At 44.2% G+C, this 19812-nt stretch overlaps 1 protein-coding gene across 1 annotated transcript in view; it reads right to left on the bottom strand.

Moving 5' to 3' along the window:
- Positions 1 to 19812, bottom strand: part of SLAMF1 (signaling lymphocytic activation molecule family member 1) — a 37764-nt gene that overhangs the window by 4391 nt on the left and 13561 nt on the right. Inside the window, exons 5-6 of the mRNA XM_054711891.1 lie at positions 9095 to 9193; positions 3498 to 3571 (exon numbers count right to left, since the gene is read on the bottom strand). Coding sequence (XP_054567866.1) covers positions 3498 to 3571; positions 9095 to 9193 — 173 coding nt within the window. The remainder of the gene's footprint in view (positions 1 to 3497; positions 3572 to 9094; positions 9194 to 19812) is intronic.

The raw sequence follows: 19812 nt of genomic DNA, 5'->3' as shown, positions 1-19812 counted from the left end.
CCATGTAAGGATTTTTATCTAGGCTTAAGGAATTCTTTTAAACATGGGTGTAATAACTTAGTACCTTTTTGTATCTTGAAGCCTTCAGTTAGGGCACAACTCCACGAAGCATTATTTACAAGAAAATCCAGGTGCATCATACCCTCATTCTTTATGAATGCTATCCCCTGGAACTGTGCAAGGTGCTAGCCCTGATAAGACCTATAAGAGTCCCTACCAGACAGCAGACATTTATTTGGTAAAGAATTTTCTATGTTATTATAGCCTTTATGAAGGTATTAAATAGCCATTAAAAATAAGAACAAAGAAAATATTAGTAAATGTGGATAATTGTCCATGGTGTCACAGTCTTTATGTAATATCACATAGGCATTGTAGATATGAACAAAAAAAAATATAAAGATGTGGATAAGTCTAAATGCATATTGAAAACAATAATAATTGTCTTGTATGTTTAAAACATATATTAAATTAAAATAATGACCAAAAAGGCATATAAATCAAGAGGTGAAATTAAAGATGGAGTTAAAAAGAAAATAAAGGTGGAGTTAAAGTATTGCCCAGGAAGGAAATAAATATTAGACTTTGATAAGTCGAGGATGCATTTCTTTATTTCTAGGGTAACCAATTTGTTTAATTACTAATTTAATAGGCAAATTAAATAATAAAAATATAATTTAAATATCCTCTCAAAGACACCCCTGGCTTCACTTATGAATCCTGCCAAATATTTAAGGAGAAAAATAACATAAATTGTACCCAAACATTTCCAGAGAATAACAAAAAGAAAATACATCCTATAATGAGGGGAATGCAAAATAAAACTATAAAAATCCACATCCAACAGAATAACTAAAATTTGAAAGACTAATAATACCAAGCTTTGATTAGAATGTGTAGCAACTGAAATTATCATAACTAACTATCCTATATAATAAAAGCCTAATATGCTAAGTGCCCAACAGTTCATTCGACCGTTTGACCAGTCGCTATGATGTGCACTGACCACAGGGGGCAGATGCTCTGACCAGTAGGTTAGCTTGCTGCTGGGGTCCAGCTGATCGAGACTGGGCAAGATGGGCTGGACACACCCTGGAGCCCTCCCTCCCAGCCCTGATCGTGCACTGGTAGGGTCCCTCGGCCTGGCTTGTGCCCTCTAGCAATCCAGGACCTCTCAGGGGATGTCTGAGAGCTGGTTTTGACTCTATTCTTGCAGGTCAGGCCAAGGGACACCCCTCCACCCCCCCACCCCCCGTGCATGAATCCATGCACCAGGTCTCTAGTAATATCATAATAGCTAATCATAATCCCTTTGGCCGCCCTCTTAACATCTGCTCAATGTATCTGATAGAAAAGTAAGTTGTTACACCCACTTTGAAAAAAAAAAGTTTGGCCTTATCTAGTAAATTTGAAGATATGCATACTCTATGATTCAGCAATTCTACTTCTAGGTATATGCCATACAACAATATGTGCACATGTCTACCAAGAGAGGGACATATGTATGAGTGTTCATAGTGCCATTTTTATAGTAGCCTCACACTGGAAATAATCCAAATGTTCATCAATAGTCAACTAGATAAATAAACTAGTATAGTCATGCATTGACATCTATAAAACAAGGAAAGTGAATGTATTATATCTAAGCTCAAAGACATGTATGAATATCATAAAGGTAATGTTGAGCAAAAGAAATCAAACAAGAGGAAAGATACTGTAGGATTCCATTTTTATAAAATCAAGAAAAAAGAGAAAACTCAATAATAGTTTTAGAAGTCAGGATAGTGCTGTCTTAGGGGAGGAGTGAGAAGTTAATGATTGGGAGGGGCCCAGGAGGGCTGGGTCTTGCTGCCAATGTTCTGTTCCTTTATCTAAATAATAGTTTTATGGTATTAGGGAGACTTAATACTGCAAGATATAATTTCTCCTCAAATAGATCTGTAGATTCAATGCAATCCTGGTAGGAATTTTTTTTTCCTTTTTGTGATACTTGAGAAGTTGATTCTAAAATACATATAAATGGTCAAAAACTCTTAAAGAAAAACAAGATACAAAGATTTGCTTTACTAGATATTGAGATGGAGTAACTCATTGAGCTGACACATACATTGTGCACTTTTGGTATCTATGCCATACTTTATACAGTAAAAAGAGGGGTGCTTACTGCATCGAATAGATAGGAAAGGACCATGATAAAGCTGAACCTGGTTATGTAAATATGTAAATGCAAGAGTGAAGGTTACTCTTGGGACCCTAATATACTTATACTAGAGGCCCAATGCAAGAAGATTCGTGCAATGGGCCCTCCTTCCCCTGGCTTCCGGCACCGCCTTTGCTCTGGCCGAAGCTGCCTTTTCGCTCCAGCCCAGAGCCACCTTTCCGCTCTGGCCTGGAGCCACTTTTCCGCCTTCCCACGCTGCCCAGAGGCCCGAAGTGGCTGGAGTAGTGTGGAACACCTGTGTCATTGCCATGGCCATGATGCAAGTGTCCCGTCCCGCCCCTGGTCGCTCGGTGCCTGTGTGTGCAAATTAACCCGCCATCTTTGTTGGGTTAATTTGCATACTAACTCCTGATTGGCTGATGGGTGTCGCAAAGGTACGGTCAATGAGCGTGTTACTCTTTTATTGGGTAGATTAGGTAGGTGGAGGATGGTTCTCAGTGGTTGTCATGGCTTGTGTAATTAACCCTCCGGGCCACTAGAGGACAGCAGAAACAAGAGCTTTGTCCAAAAGTTCATCTCTGGTTATCAGAAATGCATTTATTGTCATCTGATGCAATTTCCAAACATACTAATCAAAGATCTCTTTGCCTTTATATCCCTTACTCCAGAATTTGCTTTCCGGCAAACTCTGAATGGCCAGATACTGGCCTATCTCCTAGAACTGTTTTCATGTCTGAAAAACTGTAATATCATAATAGCTAATCATAATCCCTTTAATCCCCCTCTTGACATCCGCTCAGTGTCATCATAACTCTAATTTCTTTATCCGTCTTTGCTGTCTCAGTCCAACCGTGACAGTTTTGCCTACGTATCATCTTCTATCTCTTCACCACTGTCAAGCCAGAATCCTCAAGATCTCCCTTCCTTGGCACTTTGCAAACTTCTAAACGTGGACCAGACCAACCTGTCACACAATTACTTTCCTAAACCTTTTCCCCTAGAGAAGGAGAGAGTTTCATAGCCTGGAATGGTAGACTCCTAGAATACGTGTGAGCTGGAAGGAGTCACACATCATGTCTTTCTAACTTCCTTTTTTTTTTCCCCTATGGAGAAACAGATGACCAGAAGATTACCCGGTATTTTCTGTTATTTCGCTAACAAATAGTCCCGTCTGACACTGAAGCTAATATCCTTTCAGAGGGCTCTTGCTCTTGACTTCTGCTCCCTTAACTTCCCCTGCTTCAGAACCCACAGAGAACTGTGAATGTCAGAAATGCATGGCGAACTGGCAGGAAGCCATAGGAAACACCCCCGAAAAAGAAAGTGTAGAACTTACACCTGATTTCTGGACTTGGGAATAGATAGTAAGGTTTTTTGCTTCCACTGTTGGCTCGTAATGGTCTGTGTGACCTGGAGAAAAGAAACCATAGAGTTATCTCCCTCTGGTCGCCAGCATGAACCCTCCTCCCCGCATTGTGTACCAATTTTCCCAAGAGCATCATAGGAACAAAGCACTGAGTCCCCCCGCCCCCCCAACTCCCTGCACATCTGACATTTGGCATTAGGTTAGTTACTTGAACTCCCTGGGCCTATTTTCCTATCTGTGAAATGGGTTGAAACACCTGCCTCACAGGGCTGTTGTGATGATAACATGAGACATGACTTGTGAAGGGTTTAGAATAGTGCCTGGCAAATAGTAAATCCCCAATTCACGTTAAGTGTCATAAATTATTTTAATCTTTATTTTTTGATGTGTGTATCTGGTTTTTTAATAGGATTCTAAGTTTTTAAAGGGCAGGGTGAGTTATTTATGCCTTTTTTTTTTGTATTTTTCAGCTCATAACCTTCTGCTTCACTCACAGCTTTCTTGCCTCCCTGTTTCAGTGGGACTTGATGTGTATGTGAAGGGGAGGGACACTAAGAAGGATAGTCCACCTGAGATTACTTAGATAATAAAGTGATAATGTCATTCTATTGCCCACCAATAGGAAATTTTGTTCAGAGTCCAGGGTTTCTGGAAAGTAATGTTGCAAAACATTTTAATTTTTAACCAATTTTACAACTTTTTAAAATTATAGAAACAATCCATTCTCATTACAAAAATAAAAATTGTATATAGTAAGCCTGCCGGTGTGCCTCAGTGGTTGAATGTCGACCTATAAACCAGGTGGTCTCAGTTGGATTCCCAGTCAGGGCACATGCCTGGGTTGCAGGGTCGATCTCCAGTAGGGGGCATGCGGGAGGCAGCTGATCAATGATTCTCTCTCATCATTGATGTTCCTATCTCTCTCTCTCCCTCCTTCTCCTTTCCTCTCCGAAAGCAATAAAAATATATTTTAAAAATGGTATAGAGTAAAAATTATATCCCTCTACCCCATTAAGCTGTGCAATTTCATTCTCAGAAATCATCGCTTTTAACAGTTACATTTATATCCTTCAGGACCAGCCCTGTGCAATAGAATTTCCTGTGATGATGAAAATGTTTCATGTCTGCAGTCTAATATGGTAGCCACAAGCCACAAGTGGCTACTGAGCAATTGAACCGTGATTAATGCAACCCAGGGACTGAATTATAAATTCAATTTTATTCTAATTAATTTAAATTTAAAAAGCCACATGTGGCTAGTGACTACCATATGTGACAGTGCAGTTCTAGACATTTGCTGTATTTATATAGATATTTTGTGTGCAAATGGGGTCATTCCATACACACTTTTCTTAACCTTTTCACTTACAATGTGTTGAGGATATTTCCCATCTACCTCATTCTTTCTAATATTTCATCATGTAGCAGTGAGAGGGATGGAGGGAAAGTAACACACTAAAACGTGGAGGCCTATTTGGCAGAGGCTATGGAGACCTGACCCAGAGGAAATGACACAAAGTCTTTAGGGTACACTTAATTTTTAGGGTACCCTCATTTGAACACCAACGAATCTATTGTCTGAAAGAACTAGGAGCGTGTCTCTGAGGGAACTCCACTTAGGAGAGGTATACTTTTCTTTGGAAGGGAAAGAGGGTGTGATCCTTGGGGAGGAAATGATGGGCAGCCAACTGGAGAAGCTCAAAGAATTAAAGGAGTGTCAATGTCCGATTTTCTCGTGTGGGTATGGGCATGGAGTGCTTGGTGGTTCCAGCTTCACTTTTTTGGTCAGGGTTGATAGTGGCTGAGGACCGTGTGTGTGTGTGTGTGTGTGTGTGTGTGTGTGTGTGTGTGTGTGTATGTGTGTGTGCGTGTGCGCGCATGTATGTAGAATGGAGGATACGGGTTGAGGTGATCAGAGGCAGTAACAGAAGAGGTGCAAGTTAGTTCTAATATATCCTTTCAGTTCAAATCTATGAATGTTTGCAAAGTTAGAAGTGCCCGCCTAGCACTGTCCTAGGTGCTGTAGGAGAACAAATAAAGAACAGACCCCAGTGTTTAAGGACTTTCAGTCTTACAGCTCAGCTCAGGCTGAAATTTAGCGTTGTGGGGGACAGTCCTAAATGGTCAGATGGAAGAAGTAAGGTTGAATGCTGCTTCTCAAAAAGACCACTGGACCAAGATCATTCAGTCTCCTAGTTTGTTCCCAGTGTAAGAACAAGTTTCCAGGAGCCAGCTTGACTCTGCTCAAAGTCAGTGAAGCCTTCGGGTCTCACGAAAAAGGTCTTAGAATTAGGGCATCTACATTCTAGCCCTCATCAACTACGTGGCATTGAACAAAACATGTCAGCTAACTGGGTCTCTTCTGTTACCATGCCTTTAAAATGAAGATGTAAGCTGTCTAATGTCCTTTTCAGCTCTCACCTGAAGCATAAAGCTACCATGTCTTCAAGTCTTTAAATCTTTAAAACAAGGTGCTGTTCCCAGATGCTTCCTGTGCTGCCGTCTGCTGGCCATAGACTTCAATATTGATGTTTTAACTCACTACATTAAGTGCCATGTCTATCTATCTATCTATCTATCTATCTATCTATCTATCTATCTATCATCTATCTATCTATCTATCTATCTATATCTATCTATCATCATCTATCTATATCTCTGACATCTATCCACAGAAGCCACGGTATCCTATGATTTCTGTGTATGAACTCATGCATCCCCATGACAATAACATGAAGTACATAATATTATTCTCATTTTCCAGAGGGGAGGTTAAGTCATTTGTTCGGTCAGTGGCAATGTCTGCATTCGAATGTAAGTTTGTCTAACGTCAAAGCCCATGTTCTCAATCAGTGTATTCTGGATATGAAGTTGGCAGAGTCCATTGGGAAACCTTCAGCGTCCAGCTGCATCCTGCAGATGGCAGCATTAGAAACTGCCAACAGGATCTCTTGAGCAGAGCCTCTGGAGGGGACAGATATTAAGAACAGGTTTTCCCACAGGTTTGAGACAGGGTTTTTGTGTTCCTGATTGACAAGGAATACATGGTGACTGGCTAGGAGGACGGATGTGTGTGTTGGGGATGGTGGTAGGAAATTGTTGTGGGATGAAGAGTACTAGTCCCTTCAGAGCACAACTATATGAGGAGTAGGATGTAGTTGAGGAAAGAATGTGGGTGAGACTCCCAGCACCTTCCACTAACGAGGTTATAACGTGGGTGTGTTAATTTGTTTTCTCAACCATGGTATCTCACTGTTTCCTTATTATCCAAGCCAAGTGTGGTTGCCCTGCCCCATGCTCATAGTCTGTCCTCATGAGCTCTGTCTGAATCACCCCTCCCCCCAACCCCCTCCCCAGCGAACTCTTAGATGGAGGAAATGAGACAAAGTAGGTGGCTGTGTGGTGATCTAGATTTTCTTATATAAGCAAAACCAACACCAGAGTGCTGAGGTAAGGGCTTTTCCGAAAAGGTAACATGTGGGCAAGATAGATCTACTTGCGAATGAGCTCAGCCGTCAACTTGATGGCATAAAGATATGTTCTCTCCTCACCATGAGAAGGCCGGGCGGGTCTTGGGGCCCTCGTGTGGGTGGGTGAGGAAAGTGTGGTGGAGGGGAGCACACTGCCCTGAGACACTGAATCATACGACCGTTTGGAGGAGAAGGCAGGAGAAACTACTTCTAGGCACTTAAACTGCAAGAAAATCATTGGGCCTTAATGGTGTTAGTCTACTCTGGGTGACTTTCTATATTATTTAGCTTGGTATTAAGCAACCTCACAAATTGCACGCTTTCCCAAGGTGAGTCGGGATTTGTGCAAAAATCTTAGTAAAGAGTGATCCCTCTGCTGTTTTCTGATGACCTGTGGGCCTTCCCAGTGGAATGCACCCTGGTAGCTGGGAGACATAGTTACAGTTCTCATTTCCTTGCCAACCAGCCGGGTGACCTTGGACAAGTCACTTGGCCTCTCTGTGCCTCTGTTAGCCCATTGCTAAGTCACATAGAAACATTCATCCTACTTCTCTCAGAGGGATATCATAGACTGGAGGCCCGGTGCACGAAATTCGTGCATGGGGGGGGGGAGGGAAGGTGTCCCTCAGCCCAGCCTGCACCCTCTCCAATCTGGGACATCCCTCTCACAATCCAGGACTGCTGGCTCCCAACTGCTCACCTGCCTGCCTTCCTGATTGCCCCTAACCGCTTCTGCCTGCCAGCCTGATCACCCCCTAACCACTCCCCTGCCAGCCTGATTGATGCCTAACTGCTCCCCTGCCAGCCTGTTTGCCCCCAACTTCCCTCCTCTGCCAGCCTGGTCACCCCTAACTGCCCTCCCCTGCAGGCTTGATCACCCCCAACTGCCCTCCCTTGCAGGCCTGGTCCCTCCCAACTGCCCTTCCCTGCTGGCCATCTTGTGGCAGCCATCTTGTGTCCATATGGGGGCAGCCATATTTGACCACATGGGGGCAGCCATCTTGTGTGTTGGAGTGATGGTCAATCTGCATATTACTCTTTTATTAGATAGGATAGAGGCCTGGTACATGGGTGGGGGCTGGCTGGTTTGCCCTGAAGGGTGTCCCGGATCAGGGTGGGTATTCCCTTGGGGTGTGGGGTGGCCTGGGCGAGGGGCCTGTGGTGGTTTGCAGGCCGGCCATGCCCCCTGGCGACCCAAGCGGAGGCCCTGGTATCTGGGGTTTATTTATCTTCTACAATTGAAACTTTGTAGCCTGGAGCAGAGCCAAGCCTTCTGCTTGCTCCGTGGTGGCAGCCATTTCTGTTGGGATTTATGTATCTTCTATAATTGAAACTTTTTATCCTTAAGCGGAGGCCGGGCTGGCCAGGGTGTGCTGAAAGCTCGGCTTCCTCCATCGCTGGTGGCAACCCTAGCCTCCTGCTCTTTCCAACTCCATGGCTGCCACCATTTCTGTTTAGATTTATGTATTTTCTATCATTGAAACTTTGTAGCCTTGAGTGGAGGCCTAGGCCGGCAAGGGCAGGCGGAAACCCAAGCTTCCCTCCTGCTCTCTGTGGCCGTAGCCATCTTGGTTGGGTTTATTTCCATATTGGCTCCTGATTAGCCTGTGGGCGTGGCTTGTGGGCATGGCTCATGGGTGTAGTGGAGTGATGGTTAATTTGCATATTACTCTTTTATTAGATAGGATTTCGACCTTTGAGCAAAAAGGTATTATAATGTCCTTTTATCGGTCAATAATTACAATTTTCTTGAATGAGATCCAAGAGTCCTCTGAATTCTGCTCCTATTAAAACTCTGGTCAGGACTCCTTCAGCAGAATTTGTCATATTGAATTAAAACTAACGGTGTATAATGTCTCCCATGTTAGCTACCTCAAGCTCATGCCTCTTTTTATCCCCATAGGCTAGTATAGGGGATTGAGACATTTTGAATTAGACTGAACTGAACAAGGTCCCAGGATATGTTTGCTCAGTGTTTTCGCAAAGGTACTCACTGAGGAAAGCTAAATAGAAGATAGCAAGTTGGTGCTTGTGGTGAGAGGTCCCTCGCTTACCACAGAGACTATGATAAGCATCTCTTTATTGTTAGACACCTACCTCTTCTCCTGAACAGAAGTATTGCCACTTGGCCAATCATTGTAACACCAATGATGCCTCCTAAGAGCAGCCCAGCATACAGTCCCCATTGTCTTGGTACTGAAAAAAAAGGCAAAGGGCAATCTCAAATGTACTGCGAGTGTGAGAACATCCTACGCAGATATGGGGAGGATGAACACGAGCCTCATGTTCTCTTCCTACATTTTCTCTCAAGGAAGACATGTTTTCTGCGTTTTAGAGATCAGCTTTAGACCATGGAAGATTTCCACATCGGTCTTCTTATCCTCATTTCTCTTACCATATTTGGCTTTCATAGTCCTGATTTCTGTAAAGATTTTTTTCCCACTCAAATGCATTATTTCTACTTCAATTTCCACATCCCATGTCTAAAATCAAACTTATCTTCATTTCTCTTAAGTCAACCTTTCTGCCCAGTTTCTCTATTTTAAAATCTTGAATGTGGCTGTATCCATTTTGGTAAAGAGAACATGATGGCTCCATGTGCTGTCCCCATACTACCACACCATTCTCATGAGAATGCTGAGAGGAGAAAGACTTTTTTTTTTTTTTTTAAAGAAACATACTAGTGCTTTGATTGTCCGTCCATGCAAATAACTGTATTGAACCCACTAGACCTGAACTGGAAGGAAAGCAAGTACTTTTCCTCTCCATCATCCCCATGTTTAATATTTTCTCTAGAATACCTATCACACAGGTTCAAAATCACAGAGCCAAGTTTTATTGCTTTTTCTCCTTTACCCCTGTTATCAAATCCTTCTGAACCGGAAGCAGCATTTTGGAAAATAGTGATTGAGACCCGTTGCCTCAGTCAACAAGACATTTAGCTCAATTAGATAACAGAAGATTCTGAGCATTTACAACAGGCCAGGCACTTCTTTTAGTGAACCATCTGTATTAATGTATTTAATCCTCACAACAATCCTACTCTCATTACTCCCATCTTGTGGGTAAGAAAGCCGATGTGGAGATCCTCAAGAACTAGAGCTTGGTCCAGGAGTAGAAACATGGCAGCATACTGAAGAGAGATCTCTTGGAGCGTCAAAGAGAATTGTGGACTTGGGTAAGTTACACCAAGGTCATGGACAGTGGGGGCCAACTTGAAGCACTGGGGTTCTACATAAAGTAATAGTGTTAAGGTTCTAAGTAGTCTACTACCAGGTGTTAACATTAATGTGCAAACGTAACTTCTCAGGAGGATTGTGGAATAAGCCTGTTGTGGAACCTGTGATGAATTTGTTGGGAAGAAGTCGAAAGGAAGGAATAGATAACAAATGAACAACTCAGATGTATACAGAGTTGATTATAGATACAGACTGAAGTCGCAATGAGTTGAGAAAAGGCATCCCACTGAGATCCACGTGGCCCTCCCACCTGACAGCTAACCAAAAGCTGCCTCCTGGTTTTAAAAAGATTCTCTCCTTTTCTTCCTAGGCCTTTCAGACAGCAAGTCATCCCAAGGAATCTCATTGAACTGGCTTTGAAAACATCTTGATTATAGATTCTCTTCCCCAAATTAAATAACGTTTTAGCCCTTCCAGATACCAACGTTAGCACAGTCAGATGAGTTGATAAAAAAGCTAGGGGACAAACAGAAAGTTGCAGTAAGACGCCTGACTTTATGTAAAGCATGAAATTTGAGCGTGGACTCACTTCTGAGGCTGGAGTTGCTCTGTGAGCGGCTCTACTCTGAAGGACTACTCTGAATGGCTTACGGTTACTGAGAACCCTCTATGCATGGAGGGGTGTGTGTGAATGAGTGGGAGATTGATTATTCAGGGCTTATGTTGCCAACACCGGGGACCTGTGGAGAAACCTCCTAAATCCTATGATAAGAAGCAGAGGCAGCAGCCTACGCACCACCATGCCTCCTGAGCCCGCGGAGCTGACCAGAGAATTGTTATAGTAGCCCTTCCTATTTTGAGACTATTTCCTCTTTTGATTTCCCTCATATATTTGGGGACCTTCTAAAACTATAGTTAAGAACAAACACTAACCATTTAAATCATGTTAAAAGAGAATATGTCTCTCAAATTTCATTTGAGATAAAAATAAATAAAACAAACAAAGTGGTGTCTCTCAAACGAGAAAATAGCGGATGACAAAACTGCATCAGTAACACCTGCCAACTGAGCCTTTCTCCTGGGGCGGCCGCTGGCCCCCCCCCCCCCCCATCCACTCCTGTAAGCTAACAGTGACCGGGGCGCATTACTGAGGCCCAGAGGACATAATACTCCAGCCTGCTCTTTCTTCTCCTTTTTCTTTTTTTGGATTTCTAAATTTAAAAAAATTTAAATTAGTTTACTTTCAATACTATTTTCTATTGGTTTCAGGTGTGCAGCATCATGGTTAGATGATCACATACTTTACAAAGGGTTACCTCAGAGAGGGCCAGGCAGGCTGGGGGGAGGGGGGAGGGTCCTCCCTCAGGCGGTTGGCTGGCCGGCCCTGCCCCCTGGTCGAACTCCCGGTAGGTCGAGGAGATGATTTGCATATTAGCCTTTTATTACATAGGATTAGTGACTATATTCCCTATCCTGTACTTTACATCCCCATGACTAGTTTGTAACTGCCAATTTGTGCCTCTTAATCTCTTCACCTCTTTCACCCAGTCCCCCAAACCCCTCTCCTCTCTTTCCTTTTCAGGGTCTTAGGAGGATGAAAGTTACCTGCTACCCCTTGTCCTATGACATAAATGACCAGCTTCTGCCAGTCTAGCCAGATGTGAGAGGCAACCTGGCCATAGTCCTGAAAGAGATTTCATAGGTCTTCATTTTTCTCTTAGTCTTTAGATACGAAGTGATATGAATCTGCTGGAGTATTTAAGGTACAGAACCATAGACTTTTTTAACTAAAAAAAAACAATCGTGCTTATCTCATCCGACCCTCTAATTTTGTGTTGAGAAAACGGAAACTCAGACAAGTGTACCTAGAGTCACAGAAGAAGCTGATGGTAGCTTGGTTGGTGTGGCTCAGTGGTTGAGCATTGACCTATGAACCAGGATGTCATGGTTTGATTCCCAGTCAGGGCACATGCCTGAGTTGCAGGTTCAATCCCCAGTAGGGGCCGTGCAGGAGACAGCCAACCAACGATTCTCATCACTGATGTTTCTATATCTCTCTCCCTCTTCCTTTCTCTCTGAAATCAATAAAAAAAACTAAAACATATATTTAAGAAAAAGTGGATGGCAGAGCTGGATGAGAGTTTATGGTTTGTGTTTTAGCAGCAGCAGGCTGGAATGCCTGGGAGACCTCCTGAGGCAAAAGCACTCTGAGGTGCCAACTCATCCCTTCACCATCTTCTAACCAACACCTGCCCATTCCTACCCCTGGTGCCCTCTTCCCTCCTCTTCCCCTGCTGTGCCTTCAGCTGTCTACCTGGCCTGCCCAGCCTTGACTTCCAGGCCAATCTTACTGCCTCCGTGTCCCATTGCCTGGCCATTCTACTTCCCAATTCCCCCTTTACCTGGAACTCGGCAGCACCTGGGTTTATGTCATGCATCTTAGAACCTGAGTTGTGACGTGATCTTTGCTGTGGAGACCATTTTCAGTGAAGGCGGTTGGAGCCAGACAGATGAATTCAAATTCTAGGTCTACCACTTCATAGCTCTGTGGCCCCATCGAGGCTGCTCACACCTCTGGGGCCTCACGTTCCTCATCTGCAAACCGCACAGCCTTGTTCTGATAAACCCAGAGCAATGACTGGGATTCAGCATGTGGTGATAAACGTTAACTCTTCCACTCGCCTCAATTCCCCAACTAGGTCAGTGGTCGGCAAACTGCGGCTTTCTAGCCACATGCGGCTCTTTGGCCCCTTGAGTTTTTAGCAAAGGCCAGCTTAGGAGTCCCCTAATTAAGTTAATAACAATGTACCTACCTATATAGTTTAAGTTTAAAAAATTTGGCTCTCAAAAGAAATTTCAATCATTGTACTGTTGATATTTGGCTCTGTTGACTGAGTTTGCCGGCCACTGGGCTAGGTTCTTGGGGGCCAGAGACCACTCTTTAGACTGAAACCTCGATATAATGGACTAATTTGGGTAATAAAGTAGGTTTTCCAAATGTGTATATTAAAAAATTAACAAATTAATTAATTTACCTATTTTTACTTAGGTAGACACATTTGTGTAATTCAAATTAAGTATGTATGAAAAGTTTAATTTCACAGAAGAGTTTTCTATATGTATTACTGTAATGTTAAATTTACACTGAATAGGTCTAGTAAATGCGTGCGTTCACCATTCACCCAAGTAAACAAATCCACAGGCTAGAGCGTGGCTTCTTGCATGTGGGAACATCTGCAGGCAGCGTTAAAACTGCTGCAGAGAGTCATGCCACTGACACAGAACCAATTCCCTAGCGGATGCGGTGTGATCTTGTGCTAAGCATTCGCAGCACGCTGTTTCTGAGGGGTGACTCTTGGATTTAAATAGGTAGCTGATAGCTGTAGATATGTAATATTTCTTTCTGTTGGTGTAATGACTACAGTGGTCTTTTTCCTAACATATGGCCTAATCTCGAAAATTTGTTAAAAATAACTGCATTCATAACAAAAAACTCCTGTAATTTCATTGTAAGCAAATCTTGGCTAAAAGCATTTAAAAATTAACAGTGTGTTTCTTTTCCTATAAGACATACAGATTGGAAAATTTTGTCCAATAAATCTGAAGTGTATTAAATCTAGGTCCCCAAACTCGAGGGTTTACTGTACTTCTTTTGCAACTCTCTCAGCACTTGGCACATACACTAGTAGGTCCTCGGGAACTTCCTGCTGGTCGATCAGAGAACAAGGAGGGAGGTTTGATTTCAAGTCAGAGGCGTTCCTTCGCTGCTATCCAGAGATGCTCCAGCCCCACCCAGCTGTTTGCTGATGCCTTCAATTCCCGATCTGTCTAGCAGGCCCAGGTATACTTCACTTGCTGCTCCTCTATTTGATACGATTATCTAATTATGAAATTTATATGGAAACTAAATGTCAGGGACTCTATGCCCTCGGGAATTTGGGTGAAGATAGACAAAATGCTATTTTTATGGCTTATGGTCAGGCTTCCCAAAGTTTCTGTTATTTCTGGCAAAAACTTCCTTGTGGTTCCATGTCTTTACTTCTGCAACTCCATGTGCTCTAGTCTAAGCTATTCTGGATGCCTTCATCTGTTTACACACACACACACACACACACACACACACACACACACTCCAAACCAAAACCGAAACCCTGCACTAAGAATTTTGTGGGGTTGATCCTTCTACTGCAGACTTGAAGGTCACAGGGAGCAGACTCCATTATGAACCAGGCAGCCTTCCCCCATTGGACAGGCTCAGACCTTTTCTTCCTCTTCCTTCATCTACATCAGCAATGTCTTCCCCCTCTCTCATACCAAACCATCTAATCAACTACCATATTCTTTGGGGGCATGTGTGTGTGTGTGTGTGTGTGTGTGTGTGTGTGTGTGTGTGTGTGTGTCTCACCTAGCATTTATGAAGGCACTATCCTAAACAATCACTGTTCTCTTCCAAAGAGGAATTCTAGTAGCCATTTCTTTACTATGATAATATTCTTCTACCTAGTAAGCTGCAGAAGTCCCACCCAGATTGCCAATGACTGGAAAGTAGACCCTGTACCTTCTGGTTTATTGACATCCTCCATTCCATCTGATATAATGTAGGGCGGAGGGGGGGGGCACTCAATATACATGTGATGAACTAAATGAAATTAGAGGCCACAGAAAAAAGCTGGGAGAAGCCTGGCAGGTGCCTTTTATTAAAAACTATCAGACAGCCTCTGGAAGAATGGAGTGTCACCTCCTGAATGGCCCAGGGTAGAGCTAGAAGGGAACGAGCACTGACCTACTTGGGACGGGCGTGACCATAACCACATGGAACCAGGAGGAAGCTGTGTGTCTATGTTGTCAGCATCACCTGCGTTCCCATTTTCAAACCACCGTTTCCGGTGGCAGAAACTCCAGCTCTCCCTCTTTTTTTTGCTCAGAAATGGAGCGAGGCCTCTCAGGATGTTGATGCTCAGAAATCAGACCCAGGTTGTTCAGGGTCCACAGGCCTATTCTTCACTCACAAAGGAACCGGATTCAGAATTCTTAAACAGCAGGTTTGGTACATTCCCTGCACACACCCTCCCCGGAGCCTCTTAGAGAGAGCTGAGCAGGCTGATCTAGAACCCCTGAGCCATGAAGGACTTATGAAGAGTACTTTGCACGAGTCTCCACATTTTGGTCCTCTACCCTATTGGCTGTGGCTGACACGAGTAGTTGGCCTGCAGCCATGCCTCCGAGAAAATGCTGGAGGGCCTTCCCCCCAAACTCTGGGGGTGGGAAGAAACACAAAAGCTGCCACAGAAACACAAAAGCTCCTCTCTCTCCTCAGGTCCCCACACCATAATCTTTAAGGGAGATAAACAAGAAAACAAAAACGAAGCCAAGAAACAAAGGTGGCTTGTAGTTCACCCCAGGAGCTGCTGCGATGCTAATGTAACGGTCTGAGGATGCCAGCTCTCCTTCCTGCCTTTCATGTGGTTCTGTCAGCAAGGCTGCCTGCACCGTGTACATCTACTCAAAGAAGTCAACCATCTTCAAGAGGTGCCTTCTTGTCAGTGGCAGTTTCCACTCAGAACTGGGGGTAGGGGGAGGGTGCTTACAGGCCATATACTAAGATCTGAGACCATCCAAATCAAAATTTTTACGGAGTTCACAGCTTCCCAAAAAATTCCTTACAACTGCCTGTCCCACCCGGCATCGTGTTTCCGAGGCTTCAGTTGTGCCCCCAGTGCCATTTCCCCGCCCCCGTCCCATGGACAAGTCTTGTCTTGTCATTTGACTGCCCAGGTAAGAACTATGTTTCTCAGCTTCCTTTCTAGCAGGTGTGGCCATGTGCCAAGGCTCTGGTCCATGAGAGGTGCTCCACCCTTCCACCATTGTTGCCATGGTGGCTGGACTGGTAGGAACGTGAGGGTCCTGCCCTGTGTGTGAAACATCTAGGTGACCGTGACAATGGGAGCTCTCTGTTGGAAGAAATGGCCCTGGTAGAAAGGGAGAGCCCTGGGAGCTCACTGGCAGGTGTCAACTTTTTTCTGCTGCCGAACTAACATAGACTTGCTGAGCCAGCTCTTCGCCAATCTACCGAAGAGTCTTCTTTTCCAGATGAGCATTTCCTTTAGCTGAATTATGTAAGTTTTGTTATTCATGGCAGCATAGACACAACTATGTCAGAGCACAGTACTGAAGGATGACAGCAAGTCACACTGTTCAATGTTGACCCACATCAACATGCTTTGTGTGACACAGTCAGAGTGCTTGATAGCACACCAGGACTTGGACTTTGCAACAAAGGCCCCTCAGAATGAGAGGTATTAAGAAGTTTCTTGCCGAAACCGGTTTGGCTCAGTGGATAGAGCGTCAGCCTGCGGACTCAAGGGTCCCAGGTTCGATTCTGGTCAAGGGCATGTACCTTGGTTGCGGGCACATCCCCAGTAGGGGGTGTGCAAGAGGCAGCTGATCGATGTTTCTCTCTCATCAATGTTTCTAACTCTCTATCCCTCTCTCTTCCTCTCTGTAAAAAATCAATAAAAAATATATTAAAAAAAAAAAAAAAGAAGTTTCTTACCGTAAAACACTGAGATGGTAATTGGAATAAGGATGAATATATCACTGGGCACCTGGACAAAAGTCACTAGAAAAAAAGATCCGAGGGACAAATATGTTCTCTGCCGTTTAGCTTCAGTGCTGATTTTACATCACGCTTGGTCTCCTCACACTATTAACCATTTTGAATTTTTCCATAATGAAAGTGAAAAATGTCTTAAAATTACTGTATTCATTACAGATGCTGAAGGGACCCTCATACCCCATCACTTCATCCCAAGTCTGAAGTCTGGTAAATTGCCGCTGCTTTGGTTCTGGCCTCACCATGTCTTGATGGGTTGCTGCAATAATGGCCCCTCCCCACTAACTAATTTCTTTCTTCCTCCTCTTCCCTGCCCCAGTCTATTCTCCACACCACCGAATTTTCTCTCTGAAATGCAAACCTGATCATATTATTCTTCTCTACCTAACTCTTTATTAGTTCCCTTTGCTTACAGGATAATTCAGAACAAGACGCAGCTGTATCTGCTTTTCCCTCTGCCAACATCTTTTTAAAAAAAATCTGCGTGGGTAATTTCTATTTATTTTTCAAACCCACGTTGTCACATCTTCTGCAGTGCTCCTTTCATTTCCCTGAGACAGCAATAATCATTCCCTCCTCTTTACTACCTTGCCCATACCTCTTTTTGCACCCATCACCCTGCACAGATTAGGATAATTAGTTACCTACAGAGCTTTGTCCCTCCTTAAGGACCTGGCACAATGCTGGAACATAGTAGAGCCTCAATAAATGTTTTGTCAAACTAAGCACAGTATTTTAAGAATTAGCAGGATTTATTTGCAAATGCAAATCAATAAATTAATAAAACTTTTTTTGTGTCCATATTTAGTCAACCTGGGGCATTGGGAACAGCATGTGGGAGATGGTTCTGACATACTGTAGTTCCCTGTCCCTACAGGCGGGGAAGGGGAATCCCTACTTGTGTTATGGATTGAATTGTGTTTCCCCAAAAGTGCACATGGTGAAGTCCTTAAAATGTGACTTTATTTGGAGACATAGTCTTTACAGAATTAATCAAGTTAAAATGAGGTGACTGGGGTGGTGTTATGGGCTGAATTGTGTATGTTGAAGCACTAGCCCCCCAGTACCTCAGAATGTGACTGTATTTGGAGATAGGGTCTTAAAAGAGGTGATTATGTTCAAATGAGGCCAGTAGGGTGGGCCCAAAGCCAATTGTACTAGTGTTCTTATAAGAAGAGGAATCTGGACACCCAAAGAGAGACCTGGGATGTGCATGCACAGAGGAAAGACCATGTGAAGACATATCAAGAAGGTGGCCGTCTGGAAGCCAAGGAGGGGAAGGCCCAAGCAGGCAGCCAGAAGGCCCCGATCGGCCCTGATCGCCATCCAGGCCTAGGGACCCTACCTGTGCATGAATTTCATGCACCGGGCCTCTAGAATCCTTATAAGAAGGGGAAATTAGAACAGAGATATGCATGGAGGGAAGACAATGTAAAGAGAAATCAGAAGACAGCCAGCTATTAGCTCAGGCGGGAGCTCTGCAACAGATCCTTCCCTAACGGCCTCAGAAGAGACCAACTGTGCCAACACCTTGATCTTGGACTTGCAGCCTCCAGAACGGTGAGACCATACATTCCTACTGGTTAAGCTACCAGATTGTGGTACATTGTTACAGCAGCCCTAGCAAACTAATACACCTTCACCTTTGTAACCCGTATGCGCATTTCTTATTAATGTACATACCAACTGAATTAGAATATCAACTCTAGAATGACGTTCACTAGCTCACCCTTTGCATTTTAAAGATGATAAAACAGAGCCCCAAGAAAGTGAAATGGCTGCCCCGTGCAGGGTAGTTCTCTCGGATTGAGCTGCGATCCTGACAGGGCTTTTCCCATGGCGCCTTACTTCTGCTTCGCCTGCCTCTCCACCGCTTCCAGGAATCTGCTTCATACTCGATAAATCTGGTTCAGGCCAGTGCATACTTGGTCCTCAAACTAGCTTAGATGGGTAAGAGCATCTTTACGTTCTTTTGGACCGTCCCGGGTCAAGTGCCCGAGTGAAAGCTCTATGGCCTGCCATTACTTTGGAATGCACTAAAATTCCTATTCAACCACATCGAGAAGCGTGAAAGAGTTCTTCCCCTTTTCTGAGATGGGCCAAAGAGGGCTGTTGTGATCAGAGAGGGCTGGGCAGGGTTCAGAGCCGCTGCTTCCTCAGCCCCAAGGAAAAATAGCAACACATTTTACTGTGATTTACAGGCATTTTAAGTGTACGACTTCTTCCACTAGCACCTATGAGGGTTCCAGGGTCAGACAGCTCAGCTCTGTCACTTGCTCTGTGTGATCTTTTTATACGTTCATTTCCTCGTCTGTAAATTGGGGATACTAACACAACTTGGCTGCTGTGAGGATGAAGTAGGATGCTACATAAGTGGCATATAGTAAACAGTGAAGACCTGTCAGTTATTACTTCAGGAAAAGAATCCAAGTCTTGGTTAAGTGACTTGTCTTTATAAGCAAAAAGGGCAGGCAGGGTTGGATCTGGGGCTCTGGGGCCGTGTCTTGTGAACTCCACTGTCTTGGTCCCAGCGGCACATTCTGAATGACTGTGGCCAGGGAGAGGGGCCTGAACTGGGAGACAGCCTCTGAATGTAGTTGGTGGGCCAGATGGGCTAGCAGCCAGACACATTTCTAGGGCAGGTGACTGACTTGCCATGAATGGCTGGGGAGGCAACACGCGGTGGGTTCAGTTCACCAAGGCACCGGACTGGAGGCCAGGTGGGATTTTCCCAGCAGTTCATGTGGGAATACCCAGGTGAGTCTCTAACTGGAGATGCTGTAATGAAGTGCATAAACTGGCTGGCTTTCCCTGTCTCTCCATCCCTGGTCATTTGGAAATCCTTCCACATAAACTCTAAACCTACTGTGGGAGGAGTCTCCTTGGAGACTCCCAGGGGATGCCCAGAGGGCATCCGTAATGCCTTGCCAGGCCAGCACCCTGGTTCTCTGTCCCCGAGACAGGGACACAACGTATCTTGGTGACAAGAATCGGTGCTTATCTTCTTTCCAGCTCCCAGTGCT

This window comes from Eptesicus fuscus, chromosome 22 (genome assembly GCF_027574615.1).
Source record: "Eptesicus fuscus isolate TK198812 chromosome 22, DD_ASM_mEF_20220401, whole genome shotgun sequence".
NCBI classification, from domain to species: Eukaryota; Metazoa; Chordata; class Mammalia; order Chiroptera; family Vespertilionidae; genus Eptesicus; species Eptesicus fuscus.
The sequence above is the reverse complement of the archived record's forward strand: the minus strand, read 5'-3'. Positions and strand labels throughout refer to the sequence as shown.